Source organism: Apteryx rowi, unplaced genomic scaffold, assembly GCF_003343035.1.
Source record: "Apteryx rowi isolate R43461 unplaced genomic scaffold, aptRow1 scaffold_40, whole genome shotgun sequence".
Taxonomy (NCBI): domain Eukaryota; kingdom Metazoa; phylum Chordata; class Aves; order Apterygiformes; family Apterygidae; genus Apteryx; species Apteryx rowi.
In genome coordinates this window covers 955,977-979,395 of record NW_020450530.1, presented here as the reverse complement: position 1 = coordinate 979,395, position 23,419 = coordinate 955,977, and the positions used below count along the sequence as shown (strand labels likewise).

At 38.8% G+C, this 23,419-nt stretch overlaps 1 protein-coding gene across 1 annotated transcript; it reads left to right on the top strand.

Moving 5' to 3' along the window:
* The first annotated feature begins 3,904 nt into the window (after positions 1-3,904).
* RAB36 (RAB36, member RAS oncogene family) lies at positions 3,905-16,816 on the top strand. The gene is made up of 10 exons (XM_026075209.1): positions 3,905-3,973; positions 5,136-5,224; positions 7,824-7,889; positions 8,937-9,038; positions 10,733-10,797; positions 11,411-11,462; positions 12,897-12,978; positions 15,782-15,872; positions 16,409-16,528; positions 16,752-16,816. Exons 1-10 carry the CDS (start codon positions 3,905-3,907, stop codon positions 16,814-16,816), a joined length of 801 nt encoding a protein of 266 aa, XP_025930994.1.
* Positions 16,817-23,419: the final 6,603 nt, after the last annotated feature.

The window sequence follows — 23,419 nt, the reverse complement described above, 5'->3', positions numbered from 1 at the left end:
TCCTTGCGTACGCCCCGCTCCGTGAATAAAAACTGCGCCGCCAAGCGCTCCTTTCCCTCCACTGGCTCCCGCCTTCCGTCAACAGCGTAACCAACGCCTTCGCCAGGGGCCGCTGAGCGGGAGTAGCGTCAACGGCGTAGTTGGTGAATTGGAAGCGCGGCCGCTGCTGGCGTGGGGCTTGGCGCGCGGTCGGAGCGCTGTGGTGGCGGGCTCGGGCCGTTGGGCTGAGGCGGGGCCTCCGGGAGGGGACGGGAGCGGGGGGGGGGAAGCGCCGGCCGGGGGCTGCGGTGTGGCGGCAGCCTGAGCCCTTTTCTCCCGAAAGCGAGGAGCGAGGTTCTCCTCCCCTCTTCCTTTGTGCAGACATTTCACGGCGGCGGTTGCTAAGGGACATCCGGGGCGCCCAAGAAGGCAGGCAGCGTGCAGATAGCGAGCCGGCCGCGGGGTAGCCGGGCGGCTGGGAGCTGAGCAGCTTTGGGCCCGGTTTGCCTAGTCTCTCCCGAGTCTCACTATAAAGAGCTGGAATGGCCTCCGTTCACATTGGGGTAGTCTCTCCTAACTATATTCAAGATCTGGCCACGCTTTTTCTGTACGACCCCATTAAAAAGTATAGTCCTGCGCACAGGAGGGTATGGTATTGCAGTGCTGACGGCCCAGCCTCAGGGTGSTCCGGATTGTCGGATGTGATCTGGAATCAGGAAAAAGCGATTTCGAATGGCTTCTGCTGTGAAAGGGGTTATTTCACTTCTCTGTGCAAATACAGAAATCGCTGAGATATTTTTTCATTATGTTTGAGTAACAATTATAATAATCAAAGTTCTTAATCGGGATTTTACAAAGCCGAAGTCAATCAGATCAACCAGATTAAAATAAAACACAGGAATAGATTCTGGTTTGTTGGGCATCAAAATCCATAAAAGAAAGATTGCTGCTTTTAAAAGTATTTTCAGAAAAGCATTTATTTTCTGTAGCATTTTAAACATTATTTAAAGTAGAGGTTATTGTAATGAATTAGACTTTCACGAAATATACACTTGTAAAGCCTCCTCCTATTTCAATAGGAATGTGAACTTTTCTCAATGTAGAAGCGGTAGGAGAAAACGGGATACTTCTGTTGTCCTTCAGTGGTGACTCTGCTCTCATCCTTTTGGCAGGAGTTGGTCTGTCTTGTCCTTCACCTATAGCTTTGAATACTGATCTCGGTTAGTAGCCATGATATTAACTTATTTTACGTGCAGCTTCTGAATGTATTCCTCAAAACCTTTATCTATCCACAGAATCTGTTGACAATACTGTTCCTGCAACATTGATGTAAGCAGGGGGATGGTGCCATGGAGACAGTATATTCCCAGTCCTCTGTGGTGCCTGAGTCCCCTTCAACTCTGTAAGAAAAGAAAACGTGGATCTCAGTACAGATCATTCCCACTATTTTTAGCATCTATGTATTTCTTAAATGATTGACCCTTTCCACTAACTGAGCAGCCAATCTGTTGATTTGACAACTTGGAATATGATTGCGTGTGTGTGTGTGCGTGTGAGAGAGAGACACACACAGAGAGATTTAGGTTAAATACACTAGATGTTAGTAAATTGCCCTTCTATTTAAAAACGTTTCTGTTTGGTTACCTTGGTCCCTACTGTACTTTGCATTCATTGAGACTGGTGAATTGATTTTTTGCAGCTTAATTTGTGAAAGAGCTCTAGGAGACAAGCAGTGAGTCAGCCTATGTACACATGACAGATGTTTACATGCTTAGGATGTGTTGATCCAGAACTAGGGGAGGGTGGAGAAAGCAAATTACACTGTGAAACTGTTACCAGTTGGCAGGGTTTTTCTTTTTCTTTTCAGAACTATTATTTTAAGACATTAACATTGTTTTAAAACCATTCAAACTTGCCGAAAAGGTGGGTAGTACAGCATAAAAAGATCTAGATTTCTCGTGTTTTATACTGTCACAAGTAGCATTATAAATAGAACTAGGCATATAGTAAAATACTGTAATGCCACCTTCTCTGCTGAATAACACATCAGCTGCAATCTGAATTCTTGTTTGTTTTTCAGTATGGTTGTGTTCACATGAGTGCCTGAAGTGATTTAAAAGTAATCCCCAAAAAAGAGAATAAAACATTAATTTTAAGTAGTGGACTAACAATTCTGTTGAGCAGTATTCATTTTGTGTGGTTGTGAAACACAACTGCAGGTTTTTCATTATAACCTTATGCATTTTTTAAAATTATTTGTCCACACTAGTTTGTCCTTTAACATTTTTAGTCTGCTGCAGGAATGGGAGAGGTTTGTCTCCTGGATGGTAGGAGCTCCAAGCCTGTTCCAACATGAAGGAAATATGGCCATTAGAATGCGAGAGCCTCCATTTTCTTTTCTTTTTTTCCTTTTTTTTTTTTAATTCAGAAGTTTAAGTCTTAGTGAAACAAAATAGCAGAATCTTTCAGCATACTAGATTACAATTAATCTAAAACACAGGAAAAATAGGGATGAGGGCATGTAGTCTAAACTAATGAGTTGATTAACAACACTTTGGCAATGCAGCAGAGCTCTGTGATTTCTTATTCTTTGCTTTTAGTGTTTGGGATGTTAGAAAGCAAGATTATTAATGACTAGAAAGACATTTCTGTAATTCAAAATGGCTCATTTGTGGTATGTGCACCCTGACTGAAGTTGAGATGAAGTCAAGTTGAAATGAAAAAAATCCCTTGTGAGTTTCTTTATAATTGCTAGTATATTTAATATTATCATGATAGCAATTCCCTACTCCATTAGTTCCTTGTCTGCTGGGCCGATCCTGCTCTCTGCATGCATATATACAACTACCTTTGAAGTAGACGGAACTATTTTCTTAGGCAGGATTAGGAGACCACTGAGCTTACTAAGGAGCAATTTCTGATCAAAGGAATCTGAACAGCCATTAAAACCAGTATGTTCTTTTAAAGCTAGGAGTCTAGGTGTAGTTAAGTTACTCCATTCCAACTCCGCCTTCCTAATCTTTGAGAGAAGGGGAGGAAGGGAACTGTTGCAAACCCGTTTCTATGGCCACGCAGCAGCAGGCAGAGCTGCTTGTGTAGCTGGGAATCTGCTGCATCAGCTGCTGCACGGTGAGTCCTTCCTTACGCTTTGCTGCATGATGAGTSTTCTTATTAGAAACATTCTTTTGAATGCCAGTAAGGACTTGGTACCTCATTATGGGTCCCCTCCCCCAACAACCCACGAGGTTTCATTGCATAATCAAATTGATGAGTCTCAAGTGGGAAAGTGGGATATCTTCATGTATTTGTGATTTTTTTTTTTCCGTATGAACAGTCTCCTTCTTTCAAGTCAGACTGTCTATTTACTTCATTCTGTTTGAGCTGATCTTGGATGAAAGTTTGATGTTGTGCCAAGAAATGTGACAACTTCATCATCGTTCCTTCTTTTCTCTTATGACCAAATGTGGTATCCCGTCATATTTATTAACATGCTTTGTGCAGGCACATTTTAAACAGTGAGCAAGATTTTAAAATTAAATGTTGCAAGATCTTTTAAGGGGTAAACTACAAGAACTTCTGTGGAATTAAGTGAGGAAGTCTCTGCCCTTGCATGAAATGAGATGTGGTGCTTTGTRGTTTCAGAAAGCTACTACATTTGCTACTACAGCTATACACACTGAAGTGGCCCCTTTTACATAAGAAACGGTTTTGGGTTTTTTTTATTACAAAGTAAAATAAAAGAACTATTAGCTGTACCGGAAGGGAAACAAAGATGATAAGTCCATAAGGGCTGTCAGTGGGGTTTTGTGTGTGTGTGTGTGTGTGTGTGTGTTTTATAATATTTCCCCTGCATTGAGATGATTCCTGATTGTTACGTATCTCTTTACACATTTCCTGTTTGGTAGGATTGAATTGAATTTGAAGAATGAAGTCCAGCCTAATGCATTTGGTTCCCCCAGTGAGTAGGGACAGAATAATCTCCCAGTTTCCCAAGGTAAGCGTTCTTTATCCCTGTGGTCAGGATATGTAGCACCTGCCATTTGGGGCTTCTTCCCATGTGCAATAGTATTTTCATTTAATGTAAAATTGTTGTTTGTTGCTAAAATTAAAAATTGTTTAATGATTTCTTTCACAGATGAATGGGACTTCCTTTTCCMATTCAATGCTGATATCTTTAATAATAAGCCTGACTTCTTTCTTCAACATCCGCAGAAAGTAATTTTTGCCGTATGAGCATTATCTTCTAATCTCTACCTTGTTCTTTCAGCCAAACATTGATAATTGCTGTGCTTAGACAGTTACTACACTGAGGGGAAATGAGAACCATTGCAGATATTTAATATGCAGAAAAACTAATTAGATCTCTGTAGAGTTTTTTGGTTAAAGAGTATGAGGCAGTTTCCTTTTTCTGTGTGTGTGTGTTTAGGTCAAATGCAGTAGGCACTGTAAAAATACAGATAGAAAAGGTCATTCCTGTCCCCAAAGAATTTTGTACTTGAAGTATAATAGGAGAGTTAAGAACAGAGAAGGACAAAGAACTACCATTCCATTTTTCAGTTGTTCAAAAGTCCCCTTTAAGGGAGTTAATATTTTTTCATGTTGATCTCAGCTCCATATTTTGTTTTTAAGAAAATTACCCCAGTTATTTTAGGCAAATATAAGCTAAAACATATTTTCCTCTTTTTTAACCAACACCTAATTAAAAAACAATAATAGAAACAGTGCTTTACACAAGAGATCCAGCAGACTTCCTAGTAAGAATGACATGTTGGTTGCATGTTCCCAAATACGGGTTTTTGTTTTGTGCTATTTTACTGGGATAATTTAAGGTACTTCATATTATTGTACAGAATGACAAACAAATGTGTTTGGCAGTGGAACTTTAGCTAGGGGTAGGATGTTGACACTCCAAAAAGTGGTCAAACAGTGGAGAATATATTTACTGTCTGAAGGAATATTTATTGAATGTGCCCATGAGGCATCTTGACTGCCTTCTAACCCAGGCTATCTGTTTTCTTAAGCCAGGGTATCCCTGTGCTTGAGAAGCTCTTTGAATTAATCTTCTTATCTATTTTTTCATGCTGGTTGGACTCCTTGCAGAGTTGTTTTATCATATCACACGGTTTATCTTAGTCGCTGTTCTCTCCTGTCTTCAGTGGTACACACCTGAGGCCTGCCTGCAGTTCAAAGAACACTTCCACGCACAGGTCAGAGCTGCTTGTCAGCGGAGTACTGGAACAGTCGGGTAGGTTTGTTAAATAAATAAATACAAATAAAGTATGCATTGAAGTAAATATTTTAAACTCTTCTTTATAGCCTGCTTCCTTCCTAGGCTTATCCTCATTACTCATCTTCCTCACTACAGTGTGTTTCAAGGGAACTAAGCCCATGCACATGGCAGTTCTCTGTCCTGTTTGACAATAGATGGCTAAGGTGCCCCTTCTTCCCACAAGTTCCAAAGATACTTTTTCTGGTGGCATAAGTAGAATTGAAAAAATACAGGAGTTGTTTAGCAACAAATAGCTAAATTCTTAGTTTGAAAGATGAACTGATTGCTTAAAATTAGTGTTGAATTTTGCCAATCCAAGTCAGTATGACAAGAACAAATATAAGGAATAGGGTAGAGGTAGCCTTGTATTCTCCATTGATATCAGTACCTACTGAGTATGCCAAATTAGTAGTTAATAAAGACTGAGGGGAGGAAGGGAAAAGATTTCACTGATGCAAATGTGTATTAGTTCTACTTTTAAGTCATTTGAAGTATATAGGAATCCAGCTTTATCTTTTAAAAGTATACATGCTGTCCTAAATGTTTCCTTAAAGCTGGAGCAAAATTCTGGAGTAAATATATAGCATTGAAAAATACAAATCAATTTTTTGTTTTTTGCCTTTCTAATATTCCTTAAGTTGTTTTTCATGTCATCCCTCTCCCAGAATTGTTACTTGTACTGATTTAATTGCTGAAGCAAGACAAGAAAGCTAAACTGTGTTAGAAATTATCCCTATTCAGTTAAAATAAATAGCTGTATGTTTTAGTAATAAATACTTCTGTGTTTCAGTGTGAAAGATCTTTCATAAAATAAAGCTACTATGAATACTGACAATTAGCTCACTATTTGTTTAAATCTAGAGTTGTTAATTACCATGAGACTTGTCATGATATCCATCTTTAGACAGAACTCTTTATTCGTTTCATTAGTGAGTCTTGCTAAAAAATAGGAGCCAAAATATGGCTCCCTGAGAGGCATCAATGATTTGTTTTTTAGCAGCACAGTCACTGTCTTTCCTGTAAATTTGTTACAAGTGTCAGGACATTTCTGCTGGCAAAATATGCTTCACTGAACCAAAACATTTTTCCCCACCATAACTGAGATGTATTTGTTCTTTTCAGAGTAAACCGTCTCCCCAGTTCATTTAATCTGGTCATATAGCATAGCTAAAAAGCTTTACATTTTAAAATTAACCCCCTTTCCTGTCACTGCTCTCCAGATATTATTATGTCAAGATATGATTATTATTTGGGGTGGGGGAAGAATGGATGGACAGACAGACAACTGTTTGGTACAGTAAGTGTAAAACTTGTTGGGAATAACCATCATCTTCCTATTCTGTTATCCCAAGTAACAGAATATTTCTTGATGTCATTTGGAAAGATAGTCTGAGATCTTGGTCTTGATCAATGTGTTAAATTGCCTAATCTAGGGAGTTTTTTTCCCAATAAGAATTAGTGGAACATACACACCTAAACCATCACTTCCTTTTTTGCATTTCCCTTAAGGATTTTACTCAGTATCCTATCAGTACCAGTTATTCAGGCAGAGACATGTCAGCAGCACAGGGGCCTGTGTCCACCATGTGTAGCACAGTACACGCTTTCCTCTTCCTGAGATATTAGTCATGCAGCTTTCCAGTCAAGACTGGGACTATTTAGAATAGATAATTTGCAAACAGCATGCCACAGAAGCCTGATATAACCAGAGGTAGCATTCAACAGAAGATTAATGCCATTGTTTAAAAAGCTATTCCTTAATACAAAAGAATGTTAAACCTCTTAAGCCATTATTGTAGCATGTGCACAAGAGATGTCAATTCAAGTTTAGGTCAGCAAATACAGTTACATTCACTTATCCATCTCTATCTCCTAAACGATACACTGCATTTCAATTTTAAGAATGCAGACTGAGTCACCTAAAGCCCATCTGCTGCTTTCTGTGGGAGGACCCAGAACAAAGAGGATTATTTGCATGAAGCCAGTTTCAGATTAATATTATTCCAGATAGTCAGGAAATGTATTGGCTCTAAGCACTGTGGTGTGGTGTGGTTTGGTTAGGTTTTCCCMCTCCCCAGAGACAAATTTCATTGTAGATTATTTTATTGTCAGCTATTTCTTGTTCATGCACATAGAACTTGATTCTGTACTATTAAAGTCAATGAGAAACTTTTGATTAATTTCAATGGCAGAAGGATCTAAGCTTGCACTCTTTAAAGGGCTGATAATGATGCAGATACTGTACGGCCATATGTGCAAACTCCCAAATGTGTATTCTCACAGTCAAAGTATTTTTAATAGAAGGGAGCTTCTGCCCCACTGGCTTATATTTAAGAAAAAAACATACAAAGAAGAGGACTATTTCTGCCCCAGAGATGATTTTTTTGTGACATTCTTTTTCTTTCTTACAATTTAAGATCCTGATCCTGTAGCACGGTGGCATTTAGGTAGACTGGAGTTGCAGATACATGTGCTCACAATCACTTGAAGTTTAAGGATCTAAATCATCATTTTTATGGTGAGAGTATTGAAATTGCTACTAAAAATATTTAAAGGTTTGAAACGTTTATTACAGGCTGAAGCTATCCAAGGTGGTTGTATTAGGAGACCTGTATGTTGGGAAAACCAGCCTCATCAACAGGTACGGTATATCTCAGCAGATGGTTCGATTCTGCTCTTTCTCGGTTTGGAAGTGTATCAGTCGTTGTAGTAAGGCTTTCAGTATTCTGAACCGAATCTAAATGTTTAGAATGTTTTCATTCTTCTCCATTCGTGATGGGAACTTATAGTTTCTGTTTTGAACCATGGTTTTGTTATTAAATAGAAGACAAAGTCTACAGTATGAAACATATTCTGCATGCCATCACAGAAAGTCATGCTCAGTCACTTTGGTCAGGTCTTCTGGGCAGCATATGTTATATTCTGAAGTATTTTTATCTGGTCAAATTTTAGATGATTCAGTGTTTCCTTAAGAAAACCGTTCTAAAGGCTGTACAATTAATCAGAAGGAGCAAAAAAACCTCTCCAGGGTCTGATTTGGTGTTTTATGTTTTTAGCCTCATTAGGAGAATTGTTCACTGAAATATTTTCTAGGTCATCCCGGTGCAGGTACCTGGACTCATTTCTATAGCTGCAAGATTGTACAAAAAGCTCATGTTTTTCCATAGCTTATAAAATGAGGCAGTTAAATGGCAGAATGCCTTAAAGAACAATTATTTTATTCTTCCCCAGATGCTAAAATCAGCTCTTAAGCTTTTTGTATCTAATTCCAGTGGATAGAACATTGAATTTCTGTAGCTTGTGATCAGTCTGACAACTTTCTGTCTATGTTTGCATTTTCAATTATTTCTTCCAAGTTGTTAAGTAGTTTTGGGAAAATTTTTAATCTCATTAATTAAGTCCCTTAGACTAAAACTGTAAGATACTGTAGTTTCCTTGGCAGTCCAAAAATATTTTATTCTGGTTCTCATCTCATCCTGAGAGCTTGCTGGATGTATGCTTTCTAGTTTGTGCTACACAGTGTGTCATTTTTGTTATTTCCTTTCTTAGCGTTTTTATATGTGCATCTGCGCTATATAGCCAATCCACAGTTAATTCTTTTCTTTACAATTTGCCCTATGTAGTACTATTGCTGCAGTTATTTATAGCTGCGTGTTGCTAGTATTTTACCCCATTTTTTTCATTGCAGATTTTGTAAAGATAATTTTGACCGAGACTACAAGGCAACCATTGGAGTGGATTTTGAAATTGAACGTTTTGAAATAGTTGGAGTACCGTACAATCTCCAGATGTAAGTTGAACCATGGTGGCTAAGTGTCAGGCAGAGTACACTATGAGCAGAGGTGAATTGCTGCACACTCTGGTGGGATCAAGATTTTTTAAAATTCCACATAGCATAATGTGATCTGAAAAACAGTTTCTGCACCCGGACTTGTAGTTTTAGTAAAAAAAAAATTATTCTCTTGAATCTTTCATCCTTAGAAAATGCTATAATTTTATCAATAAAAGTTCATCTCGAACGTCTTGCCCCATTTCAGTGGAGTTCTGCCTTTTTTTTACTGAAGTTTCTTGAAAAAGAGGTGGAAGCATTTGCAACAAATTTTGTCCAGTGCTACCCTTACACCATCCTGTCATTTGGATTTAGTAGGCATAGATGAGCATAGAACTTGGCTCTACTAGGGGGTTTATTCCTGCAGCCATTGAAATCAATGTCAAGGTATGCAGTGATTTTGGCATCACCTAATCAGGGACTAAACTTTCCCCAAATCATAGAAAGACTGAAGTGCTTTTGTTAGAATTTGAACCTAGAATCTTTGGGATTTTCAGGGTTTTTTAAATGAGGCTATTGGGAGTCCTCACTTTCTCTAGCATGGTGTGGCTCTTCTGAAAGATGTCCTTTGTTATTTCCAGTGTCTAGCAGCGTTCTGCAGAAGGCATTATCCAATCTTCTATGCTATGGTGCGTGATCTAGAGCAGAGATAAGATGCATTGGGTGAAGTAATTTAGTGCAAGAATATTGAAACCTTTTCATTTAGGAACACATTTTCACTGAGATGTCATTGCCTAAAGATGTAAATGGATAGATAGTGGGATTTGTTGAAAAATACCTAGACATCCATTTCCCACTGATTTCAGTGCCATTGCATTTTTGAAAATTCTACCAGGCACTATCTTCATCTTTTTGGAACTTGAGTGCCTTTAAAAATCTAGACTGATACGCTAGTGCATTGCCAATCGATGCAATAAGGTTCATGGGCTACTTAAGTTTGATTTGGATTATCTGCAGAATCTTCAGTGGCTGTGTAGAACGTTACTAAATGGTAAATGCTAGTGCCCCCTTTTGCTGAGAGGTTTCCATGCAAGATAAATTTGAGGCATCAGTGACTGGTGATACTGTGCTATAAAAAAAAATCCCAAACCTCTGCAGTATTGCCAGTAGCTGACAGAACAGTATGTCATGCTCATTAATAAGAAGCAATTTCTTGAAACTTGAGTGGTGCCATTAGTACCTGGTGGACTAAGCTGTAAGTCTGTAATTTGTAGTGCATGGACATGTATTGTATCAAGCAGTTGCAAGACCCTAGTAGGGGCTAATATGTAATTTAGCTAGTATTAGCACAGAAAATACATTTTCAAAATTAGATTGCCCTAGAAATAAATGCAAATGACATAAATGAGTTTTGAAATGTTTTAAGAAAAGGGTATTACCATGCAGAGTACATATATTTGAACTGACTCTTCAAGAACAGTCTCCAAAATGACTGGTGTGAAAAAGGATAAAAACAAGGTTAAAAAGTCTTCATTAAATAATAGAGCTTTATTGTATTTCTATCAGTAGTTAATGAATAACATGTTCCAGATGGTAACACATCTCTGGTATCGCATTCTTCTCCAACTTGTACCAGTCTGTTGCTTCATTAGCATGTTTACTCAGGTTACACTGGGTTTCATTAACCTGAAATTTCTCTTTTTGCCATTGCACAGATGGGACACAGCAGGTCAGGAAAAGTTCAAGTGCATTGCATCTGCTTACTACCGAGGAGCAGAGGGTGAGAACAATATTAATTTGATCCTGGCTGTGACTTTATAAAAAAACATGCAATACATGCACCTATATATGGCTCTGGCAAGGTACCTGTAGATATAGTGTGGTGTAAAAGATTCTCTATTATCACAGGGAAAAAGGGACCAAAAAACTCACAGATATATCTATCTATAGATAGATTGTCACACCTACAAGCTTTGAATGTTCTGACAAGGCAGAGATAAAAATTGGCAGTTGGATCTAGGGGAAAGAGAATTTGGATTTGGGTAAGTTTCTTGTTGAAGTTAGGAGAAGTGGGTACCTTTGACAATCCCTTTGAGAAAAGAGAATTTTTGCAGCAATTAAAGTGGTCCCAGAATAAAAGGAGCACGAATGCTCTAGACTGGAATACAGGTAAAGACCAAATAAAGTTGAAGACTGTGGACTGCAGTTTTGCTGGCTGCTAGAGAAGAAAGGAAAGTGAGCAAATAAGTAGTCTTATGTCTCCTCTGGTTTAAATATGTTGTTACACTTTATATTTAATCATTCTCCTTGTTGAACAGGGTGCCTTGAATTGGAGAGACATCTGATACACTTTCTAACTTAATTACTTTTTTCTGTGTTGTCTTTTATTGCAGTTATAATAACAGTGTTTGATCTGGCTGATATCCAGACTTTGGATCACACAAAGTAAGTTTCTGGATTTTGGCTTAGCCCTTAACGCTTTTGCGGGAGGTTTAGTTGCCTTAGATAGCCTCGTTGCTTTAGGAGTTTGGAGTTGCCTGGTAGAGAACTAGGTAGATGGTGAGTGTGTTTTTTATTGAGCTAAGAAATGAAGGCTGACATAGTTGCTTGTTTGGATTATTTAGAGCAGGATTTTTCTGAACAAATGGAAAGCATAAATTCGAACCACTCCCCCTTGACTTCCTTTATAGTCAGTGAGGAGAAAAAGACACTTTCATTAGAGTTGGATTGTTCCAAAACTAGACAGGTAAAAAAAGATGAAGTGCACTCTAAAAGTATCCATTTTTCTCCATTTGCTATGAGTAGAGTAACAGGCTGACATCTAATGCAGATGCTGAAGTTGATGAGATAAATCTCATGCATAATGTCTCAAGAGTTTCCCATTTTCTAGGTGCAGTGCTAGCCCGATATTATTTTCTTTCTCAAGTTTCTGCAGATACTGCTGGGTCATAGGCTGTTAAAAAGAGGAGCAAGGATGAAAAACTGAAAATATATTTAATGAAGACATAATTAGACTTACCAGTCCAGATGTATGTAATGGTTTGGTTACAGTAGCACATTAACTGGTACGAATAAGCTTGCTCTGCTTTCAGTGAAGGCTATAAAACCAATCTACGTTCCACACAGTTGTCTCCAGACTGTCACTTAGAGCTAATATATTTCTAACATACTGTTATGACTGTAATGCAGGTGCATGTTTCTCTACAACCTGTATTCTGATCTAAAAGTGTATTAGAGTATTTCCTTAGAGTACTGCTGTGATGCTTAGCTCATTAGCATAGGTCTTTGTAAAATAATATATATATTAGTGTCTCTGCTTGGCTGAAAATAATTGAAGGCTGTGAACCTGATTCCCACACCACCCTTCCCTCTTTGACTGGTACTAGATGACTCAAGAGCAACTTGATTGCCAGAGCAACAAAAATATAAAAGCTTATGAGACAAGAATCAGGCAACCTTGACAGGGAGCTGTTTTATAATCTTGCTGAATAGATTATTTCACTCTGTATTCCCTTTCTTATCTAATCTGCTGTGTCATTCATATTTTTTCCTCTGCTTCTTGTTTTCTTATTCCTTATCTCTATCAATCAAAACTGATTTGGCCCCACCCTTATACTGATAAATACCATCTCTGGGTGCTAAAATCATTGTTGAGTTTGCACTGTATGGTGGACATGTTTGACTGAACTTTTCATTAGTGGACGGCAGGTTTTCAAAGGAGTTGGAATAGCTTCCGGTCTCTTTCTGTATAGAAGAAAAGACCTTTGATATACTAATAAGCTCATCCTCTCACTTTTCTTGTGACCCTATTATCTGTCTCTTTCTCCCATATCCCTTAGTCCCTCTGACTGATTCTCATCTCTTTCTTCTGCATTTCAGACAATGGCTGGAAGATGCATTGAGGGAGAATGAGCCAGATTCCAGCTTCATCTTTCTGGTTGGAACAAAAAAAGATTTGGTGGTAAGYAGATCAAATGCAACTGAGAAAATCTAATTTCCCCTAATTCCTTAAGTGATTTCGCTTAGAAGTTATAGACCATGTTGTCAGGACAGAAACCTTGAGGGAAAAACCTAAATCAAAAGAAAGAAGATCACAGATAAAGAGGACAACAAACTTGGAACCAATTTAAGAAAGCATTTTCTAAAATAAAAAAATAAATAATAATTAAAAAATCTTACTTATTGAATGTGACTCCGTTTTCCCAAGAAGAGGAGGAGATGATGCACTTTCCCCACATAATTTTTTTTCTTGTGTTTGTCTTTCTCTAGCTATCACTACTTAATTTTCAAAGATTCCAAAACAAGCATGCTTCCTATATTGTTTAGTTATATTTTTTCAGCTGCTGCCTGTGGTATCTTTTATGCTCTTTGGCCTTTAACCTTTCTATTTTTCACTGAAAAAAACATCCCAGAAAGCTGCATGTCTATCAGTTGTCCTGAATACTTTGACTGTTGCTTCTATTGCTTTTTCTGAGTTGGAGAAAAAGTGAAATAGGTGAGACCTCTGAGGGCACAGATAAGAAATCTTGTCTCAACTAGAATTCCTTTTCCTAGGCTAGATTCTGGTTTCAGAATGATGACACTTTTAACTGGAAGGAAGGCAAGAGTAAAGCTAAGGATAGTGGTTTCTAGGTATTACGTCAGTGTGAAGAAAGTATCTTTCAAGCTGAATTCACTCTGCTTCTCATCTTGCTGTTACGTCATCCTTTCCTGACTTTTAGAATTCCTCTCAATTGTGCAGAGGTTCCCCATGGTAAGACATTGTAATCAACACGTGCTGCTAGGGAAGCATATTACTATGTACATTAACATAATACTTAAACTGGAAAAGTTCAGAAACATAGGTGTAAGACAAAAGCAAATTTCTGGTGAATTATATTCTCTCTCACCCTGTCTCCTAACTCATAAAATGGTTTATAGACACTGCATCAGTATGAGAGCCTAAAGAGGCATTAACTTTACATCTGGGAAAAAAGGTATAATGGGAATTAGAATTGAGGAACTTCATATAGATATATACATTAAAAATTAGAAAGATAATTGGATTAAAAATCAGAAGTCCATAGACATCAAGGGCTTATGACTTTGCTTGGTACCTGCAAATCCCTGATGTTACTGCTATAAGAAGTTGTCTGCTATTCACCTGTGTGATGAGTAACAGTCAGTGTGCCAGCCAACAGTTTTGTAGTATCAAGAAACTCTTGACTTTGGGAGTCTGCTTCTGTGGGAATCTGACTGAGATCTTGATTCTTCACGTACTTGCATAAATAGTTATACATTTAGAATTAAATACTTCCATTGAATTCACCAGATCCAGAAAGACATGTGGGCATTTTAAACTTTCAACAGCAGCAGATGATTTCATAATATTAGAGTGTCTGAAAAATTATTTGCTGGAATGAAACTACTTAGGACTTTATTGAACAAAATACGACAGGACCTTGGTCTCATCAGAACTTTAAGACATTGCTTGCATCCCTTCCTTAAAGTGAATGTACCATGAACACCAAGAGGGCTTTCAAAGCTGTTCTTCATGACTGTTAGAAAATATCAAACAATTTGTTATTAGAACAAATATATAAAGAAACCCTGTATATAAAAAGAAAACTCAGAATGAGACAGATTAAAATGGATTGTAAACAAAGCTTCTTGCTTTTCTTGCACAGTGGGTCCTTTTCTTCAGATTTGTTCTCAGTCCAGAAACTTTTGATGGCTTCTTTTGCTGCATCTATTTTAATTCTCTTCTGTCTGCCCCCCTGGGAAAAGTGTCTTTCTGTCACCTTTGAAACTTGGCTGTTTCTGTGTTCCCTGCTTATTCCTGGAGTCACCCAGTCTCCAGTTCTGCTTTCTAAACCAGATGGCACTCCAGAGACTACATCTGAGTATATTAAGTTGCTCCGGGGGAGTATATTCAGTTGCTTTTGGGGAGGAACATCCCTTCTCTTTAGTGGGTTCCTCTGACTAGGCTACAGCAGCCAGGAGAAAGAAAAAGGACAGCTTTACTTTCTCTGCTACCCAGCTGTTGCCATTTTAATAAAAAAATATAACAATACACAGAAATCTGTGCAAACAAACAGGACAGATGCCACCCATTATAAAAGGGCTGGAAACTGAAACCAAATAGCAAGATACTGAAATGATTGATCACAGAAAACAAACAGGAGGGAAAAAGACCTAAAGATAAAGGTGCAAAAAAGCAAAATCCATTAAAGGGGGAGAAATCTTAGTCTTAAAAAAACAAGAAGATATAAGAAAGAGCAAAAAAAGTAAAAAGGGGGAAGGCCGTTTCGTTACAACATGGTAAAAATAGGTGAATTAGAAAAAGAACTGAGACAGAGACAAGAAAGACTGAGCCCAAAGAACCACTGTGATTACCTGGTCCTGTAACTCTTCTGCTGAGAATGATACAGTGACAAAAGTTTAAAGATCAGTAATGTGGCTGTGTCTTTATAGCTCTCTACCACATTGTATAGTTAGATACTATGGTCACCCCTGTTTGTTGTTTTTTTTGTTTCAATGCTGTGAAAGACAAATGGAGGCTTGCATTTTAAAAGACATAATAAGTACTTTCTCTTCCAAATATTTGGATGTTTTTTTCACTGGTCCTGTCTTAATGCATGTCTTATTGCACAAGCTCCAAGGCAAGGCGAGAAAGGCCACCGTGAAAACTGGAAGCTCATAGTATAGGTGCTGACAATACTTCTGTATTATTACCGGGCCAGATACAGTTCTTATGTTAAAGTTATTCCTTGTTGTTTACTCAGTCAGATGCTGTGTGTGAAAGGACAGAACTAGATGCCATCCGCTTTGCCAATGAGATGCAGGCAGAATACTGGTCGGTCTCAGCCAAAACAGGTAAGTTACTGCAAAGGATGTAAGAATAGTGTAACCCTAGAGCTCATGTTAAGGCAGGAGAGAGGTTAAAGTTCCCCCTTCCCCAGTTCCAAGAATGCAGGTTTATTTTTGTTGCATTTTGAAACTTTAGGTTTATTAATGATTCTTTTTTTATTTGACCATCTGTATGTATGCTTGCACTGTCATGTTTACAGAAAGGAGTACTTTAGCTGCTGTGCCATGTCTCAGCATGTTTATTTTGTGGATAGTTGTACAAAACCATGTGTGTGTGCACTGCTACTCACATCAGGAATAAAAAAAGCTTGTGCCACAAACTGAATTCTCTCTGTTGTTGACTAGGAATAATGGATTGGATACAGTGTACAATATTCCAGAGTAAGGAAATGAGACATTTTCACGGCAGTGATCAGAAAGGAAGAGAGATTGTTGGGGACTTGTCAGTATTGAGCAGTGGTCTGTCCACAGCTGTGCTTGTTTGTTTGATCATGCATTGATGTGCAGTTGTAAAAACATATAATTTCTGTCCTGTTTCCTAGGGGAAAATGTCAAAGAATTCTTCTCCCGAGTTGCTGCTTTGGCCTTTGAACAATCCATGATAAAGGAGCTGGAGAAGACCAGTGGGCGCATGGCCCAAATTGGGGCAGGAAACCTCATCAGTATGTAAAGTTTTGCTTCTTGTGTACATTTTCCTTGTTTACAGTTTGAAGGATCGGGGAGGTTTCTTGAGCACCAAAGCCTGTCTCATCCACCTGCAACCTGATTTACTTCAGTGTCTGCCTCAGTTCTAGCAAGTAGGAGTGCCTGGGGCTGCATCTCATTTTCGTTACCTTATGGTGTCATTTCTCGTGAATTAATATTATAACTTCTTGGTTTCTACAGAACTGGAAAAGAACTTGATGGAAATCCCAGAAGGCAATACTCAAGCCAGCCTGAGTTGCTGCTAACTGACTTCTTCAAGTGCCACAGTTCTGTGTACCCCAGCACAGCACACCTGCAACAATGAAAGCTCTCAAACCAAAATAGAAAGTTGGAAATGAGGGAGGAAAAACTGATCCAAACTTTCTTTCTGAGACTCTTGCTGCTGTAGGCTCACTTGTGCTGGATGGTGCAATTGTTACATAAACTTTTCTTTATACAGTGGAAACATGACATCCTTGTCTTAATGCAAGAAGACATTGCCAGTGCCTTGTGTTCACCTGTCTGCTAGATACACTTGCAGTAAAAGTTCTGTAATCTTAGTGTGCTGTTTTTGGATAATTCACTAGAAATCTTGGATAGTGAAGTGCAATTCATATGGGAGCAGAAAACAAATGGCAGGTCAGAGTAAAGGCTGCCATCCATAGGTTTTTGCCTTTTAAAAACAAGATCAGACCATTGCATAAAGTTACTCTGAATTGCTTTTAGGCTCTCCAAATATATTAAGATTGTTGCAAAAGAATTGTTTTTTAATAAAGAACAGCTTTGGGAGCCACAGAAGTGCAGACAGCACAGTTTTCATAGTGATTCCTCCATCCAGGAAAAATCTGGGATCTTTTTGCCTTTTCCACTTGAAAATCAGAGCCCAGTATTCAAATATTTCCAGGCTTGCAAGAAGTCCAGATATGAACTTTGTTGTCTAATATTTTGAAGGTTAGAGTCTTTTTTTTTAATGTAGGTAGGTGGAAGTATGTAAGATGCTACCGGATAGGAATGCTATTGTTTTCTGGTCTCCTGAATAAGAAATAATGGTCACATAAGTGCATGGCAGAGAAGAATTAAACTTCATGTATTTCATTTTCCAAGGAGGATACAGAATCCTCCTCTATACTTTAATGTTCATGAAGCTTGTCTACACTGCAGTTCTAGCTTGTTGCTGAGAATAATTATTGACATCTCATTCTAACTACATTTTTTGTTTGTAGTAGAATGTAACATGATTCTGGAGCCATGCTACAGTCTCAGTCATAAACTTGTTCATGCCTATCTGTGGTAGGAACTCTGAGCTGGTAAGGTTAAATTCAATATTGTTGCTAAAGTAGTAGTCGCTTTATCTGCTCTTACTGGACACGATCATTTGGTAACTTGATGCTGGGAGCAATTTGCTCCACACCTTAATGGAAACAATAATAGTAGAGAAATAGTTTTGCTATTTTGTGAAAAGTTTTAAAAGTGTGTGTGGCTTTAGAGGGATAGGAAAAGATGGAGTTCTCCAAAGCAGGCACATATGCTTGTTAAACCCTAATGGATTTGCCATATGAAGATGTTGTTACTGAATGTTTATTGTAGAACCTGCTGTCTGGACGTACCGCTGCAACTTAGTATGCTGGCTGGGTCAAAAAAACCATTGCCCCAATTTTGCCTGCTCAAGTATCTTTTGACATGACCTTGTATAGTTCTTTAGAAATTACAATCATTGTTTAATGGAGAGAGTTTAGCTCTTAGTACCATTGAATTTCATATAAGTAAAACAGCTTTACATCACTCTTCTGCTATTTGGGCAACAGTGAGTGATGACAGAAGACACTGCTGTTTTAAAAGTCATACCTGCTGAATGGCAAATGACATTGCCAGAAATTACTGTAATAAATATATGATCAGTATTTGTGAGACCATGTTAGTATAATTGATTTTGATAATTAAATTTCAACTGCAAAAGTACAAAAGAAGTGGAAAGAAAATACTGGAAGAATCAGACAGAGGGAAATAAAATGAGTGTTATCGCACTGACTTTTACTATTCAGTTCTGAGTGCCTAGTTGGTGGTATTCCTCTAAAAGTAAATGGGACTGTAAATCTTCCACTTGCACTAAACCATACAAATTTATGGCCGTTCAAAATTACTATAAACACTCTAATTAAATGAAAGAGTTACCAAAAGAATCAAAGTGGGACAACATAAAGACTGCCTCTTTAGAAGTCTTTACATCAGCAGTTTATAACTCTATAGTTCTAAAACTGAAATCCAGCATTATTTGTTATGCTGGCATAAACAAGAGTGGAACATCTTTTATAATGCTCTAAATTGCATACTGCAGCTATTTTAAATGGACAGAAAGAAGAAAACCTCTGTACAGTTATAAGTTACCAGTTTCTTCAGATGTTCATTCAAGCATTACAGAAACCTCAGTATCTGGAGAGCTGATTATAACAAGACCTGTCAGATTTGAGCTGCTGAGAAAAAAAAAAGGTCACAGACATTTGTTAATAAATCTACATATCATCCTGAAAATGTTCTAGATTCTCAGCCAATTGCTTCCCCCAAATCGTTTAATCAGAAATAGAAAAAAAGTGGGGAAATGATGCTTTAAACATTCTTTTTATTACTTTTATTTTCTTTTGACTTACGATGCAAATTTGAACAGCTTCATAGACTATAATGAATACAGATCTTCTTAGGAACTCTGTGTCTTTCTTTATCGGACAATCTTCTCTTTGGCAATTGTGCTAATTCTGTTGGCAAAGACACAAATGTAGCATTTGGTGGAGAAGATGAATATGTGTGGGTATGTAAGGAGTTATGTGTAATGTTTTGACCTTATGATGTTCTGTGTATTTGTTCATCTCAAATCTGTTTCACAAGGATGACGAACATACACTCCCCTTGTACCATGCTTTCCACTGAGTGGGCAGCATAGCCGTGCTCTTTGTGTTTGCTGAGTTTGAATGAGTGAGTAGAAAAGATGGTTCACTCTACTGCAGCGTATCGTGTACATGTATAAAACATTTTGCRTTTGTATAATGCTTTTCAGAAGCAATTTTACAAGCATGGTGGAACCATATAAGCACTGCTGACTACTGTGCTGCAGATGAGTACTGCTAACCTCAGTTTGTAGCTAGATAAACGGAAGCTCATGAAGGTAGTCGTTCTGATTTTTTGAATAAGGGCTTTATTTCTCATAAGGAAAACTTTATTTCTGAAGCAATTTGAAACTCAGAATTTTGTATCTTGTTTTCATCCCTTTTTTCCCGATTCTTTTCCTAGGTGAAATTAAAGACTTAATTTATTGTAGGAAGAAATTATTCTTAAATCAGGCTTCAAGGCTGTGCCTGTACTACCTGTGATGAATAGGCCTGAGTCTGGACTTCAGCCCAAATTTTCCTTGCATGCATATTTCTTGGACATAAGCTGATGCCTTGTCATGCACTTTGGGCACACCTCGAACACATCAGAGGAGAAAACTTTTTTTACAACTTTTACAAACTCTAGCAGTTTACAACTGCTAGAATGCCAGATGTTGCAGGAAAGGCAGTTCCCTTTCTATATATGGGGAATCTTAAACTTTGAAGGAAGCAGTTGTCTTTATTTTCTGTTAACATATACAATTCAGTACATTGCTTGATGTCATTACTGGTTTGTACCTTTTGTAGTTCCAAAAACTGCATGCATAAAAGCAATGGCATAAAAAAGCCTGTCGGGCAGTAACTATCACTTGGAAATGGCCTGACTCCATCCAGTCTATGATGGATGCTGCGAGGCTTTATTTTTTAAGCCCCACTGAGACTTCCCCAGCAAAAAGCTCAGTATTAATAATTGATTGTCTACAAAATGAATCTTAGATCATGTTACAATTGATGAATTACTTAGGAAAGCACAAAGGAAAGACTCTAACTTTGGTAGAAAGGTAAACATACTATTAATTTGCAAGTTCTTAAATGTTTATATCTATCTGCTGTATGTTTTATTTGTGCATGTTTATCCATTCTGTCAGCCACTTCATTTGCTATGAAGAAGCCTTAATATTGTGAAAACGATGTCAGAATAACTGTACTAAATCTAGACATAGATTGGCTAAAACACAATTTTCATGCCAGTTGGTGAAGCCCTCCCAGTACTCATGGCAACAGTTTCATTGCCAGCCTCCTTGGGGAATTTGCTGCTGAGAAATTGGAGAGGGTAAAATTCAGAGATACTCTGAGCAAAGTTAAAGGGCAATCTCCCAAAATAATCTCCCAAAAGAAGTAGTAATGTTATGCTGTTTCCTGTCTTAATAAGTAGAAGCTAATGTGCTAATGAGTTCCTATTTAAATAAGTATGTATATCTCACGGAACAAAACACCTGGTAATGGATCAAAAGCCATTTAAGAAACAGTCAACTGGCAGGTGAAATTAATTTGTACTATAAAAGCCTTTCTTTTTTAGTGATGCTTCTGTCTTTTGACTGATTAGTTGACACTTAGAATATTACTTTTTATATTCTTGTAGGTCATGAAATCAGCTCTCTCCTGTTGGTTCCCAGTTCAGGCTCTTCTCACTGAGCTACAAGCAGAGTTCATTCTCCCTGAGTAGACCTGTCCCAGTTCTGTGTCTTTTCAGGCTTTCACCGATAGTCAAAGCTTATTCCAGGGAGTGCAATATAACCCACTGGTGAGTGAATGCTATAAACGCCTCTCTCTGTCATCCGCCGAAGATGCGAGTTACAATGAGTCCTAAGAGGGGGTTCCCGCTTTCCTGGGATCGCAGAAGAGTTTAGGTTGGGAGGGACCTCTGAAGGTTATCTGGCCTTGTCAAACTCTACTACAGAATGCTGCCTTGTGCTGCAGAAATATGGCTTCTTAGTTTCAGCTGCAGATGGATCAGAAATCATGTTTTATTTCTCTTTAAAAAGACTCTGCTTTTGTGCTTCCAAATTATTTCCACAAAACTCCTACTGATTCTCTCGTGTGAGAGCATGCTGAAGAAACAGTTCATAACTGTCAGCTCCAGCCAGGGCTTTTAAGGCTGAGAAGACTGGCTCTTCTCTCCCACAAGAGGGAGCTCCATGGTCACTGAAATACTATTTCTCCTGCAGCTGGGAAGGGCTTTGCAGTCCCTGGGAGGCCGGCAGAGGGGTGTGCTGGGTGCTCTGGCTGGAGTTTAGCCCTTCATCACGACATTCTCAGTCTCGACTCGCAGATCTACCACCATAGCCTTAATGACATTTTATATGCTGTTAAAATAATACTCTACTGAATGCATAAAGTATCAGCAGAAGTTCAGAGACTCATTCAATGCCCACTGGGATTTCTGATGCTGTAGTACCTCAATAGATACAGAGGGTACGATTGTTTAATAGTATTATTCATCCAAGTTAAATGTGCACACAGAAATCCATCCTCTGGCTCATCAGAATTCTTGCTGCCTCCAAAAAGGGCACGGATGTGAGAAAAGTGAGCCCAAACAGGGGGAAAAAAAGCCTTTGCTAGAAATAAAAAGGAATCAAAACTTTGAGATTTGATTAAAAGTGATGTACGTATTCAAAACATATCCCAGTGATATATCTATCATTATTATAATCACACTAGTACAGTCTTAAACCCCACATTACTAGAGATACATGTCACAATTTCATTGTTCAAACTGGCACACAGGCAAAAAAAAATAACAGCATCAGTAATGAAAAGCCATTTACTTTTTCTCTGTGAAAGACTGAGATTTCTTGAAAGATTTATAGAGGTATTTAATGAATACATAGCTTTTATTTTTATTTGGATTATAATATGTTTTCCAGATAGATCAGTCAATGCCCTGTATGTGTTAAAAGCTGAGGAAACAAGTGCAGGAAAAGAGGTTAAAACCAGGAAATGAACAGCAAGCGGAATCTACTATGCAAAACTGACTGCAAGATTAGCCTTTGTAATATGTCTGAAAATACTTGAAAAATATTTTATATCTGGCATGAGAAAGCTTGAAGAGGAAAATGCTTTAATGGATTATGAAGCATTACACATTTGGAAGGTAAGACTACTCCTACTCCTATGGACTTGTGCTTTTCATCCTAGAATTTAAAAACACTTAAGCTTTTGAGATCCTATAGACTCAAGGAATTATATTAGTTATTGCTGGGACAGTATCTTACTATCTTTTCTAGTAACATATACCAGAAAATATATACCTCGCTTTGATGGTATGTCCCACCTCAGACACGAAAGAAGCAGGTTTATGAGGGATTCGAGAGGTACATATTGATGCTGCTTCCCTTGTCCTAATGGGCAGGTTGGAATTCCAGGTGTACTTATTATCACGTTTCCAAGGGTTGAATTAGAGCACGGATAGGCTATAGGGCCTAGGCAAAGTCATGTACCGGGATTCCAGAAGGAAGAAAACTCGGGCTGGGCTTCTGCTTACATCGTCCACAAGCCCGGACCCAGAGCTGCTGCCGCTAGGATAGCCGACAGGACGGAAGGGACACTAACAGCTGAGCAGAGCGGACTTTGTCGTCAGTATCACGGTGGTTCCTGAGCACCGCTTGCCCAGCTCAGCAACCCAGCCTGGCATTTCTGGGCACAGCTGCCCGCGCAGGGAGGTGGAGCGAGTGCCAGGCCCCAGCGCCAGACCGCGCTGCACACCTGGGGCGCAGGTGTGAGCGGAGAAGGGGCGAGCAAGCAGTGCTTGCGTGGGAGCGTCGCTCCCAACCCAGGGGCGGCCGCGGAGCCTGGCAGGGGCTGGGCGCCTGGAGCGGAGCGGGCACCTCCGTGCTGCGGGAGGCTGCGCGCAGCGTGGTCTCCTCCGCGCTCGGCCATAGGCGCCGCCGAGGCGCCCGGGCCCGGGGCGCAGGCGGGAGCGGCCGCGACGCACCGGCGCTCGCCGCG

What these genes read in the sequence shown, in the direction of transcription:
- RAB36 (XM_026075209.1), top strand. Translation starts at nt 3,905, where the DNA reads ATGAAGTCCAGCCTAATGCATTTGGTTCCCCCAGTGAGTAGGGACAGA. An exon ending in TAATCTCCCAGTTTCCCAAG is followed by an intron (nt 3,974 to 5,135) that starts GTAAGCGTTCTT and finishes TCCTGTCTTCAG; the next exon opens with TGGTACACACCTGAGGCCTG. An exon ending in AAAACCAGCCTCATCAACAG is followed by an intron (nt 7,890 to 8,936) that starts GTACGGTATATC and finishes TTTTCATTGCAG; the next exon opens with ATTTTGTAAAGATAATTTTG.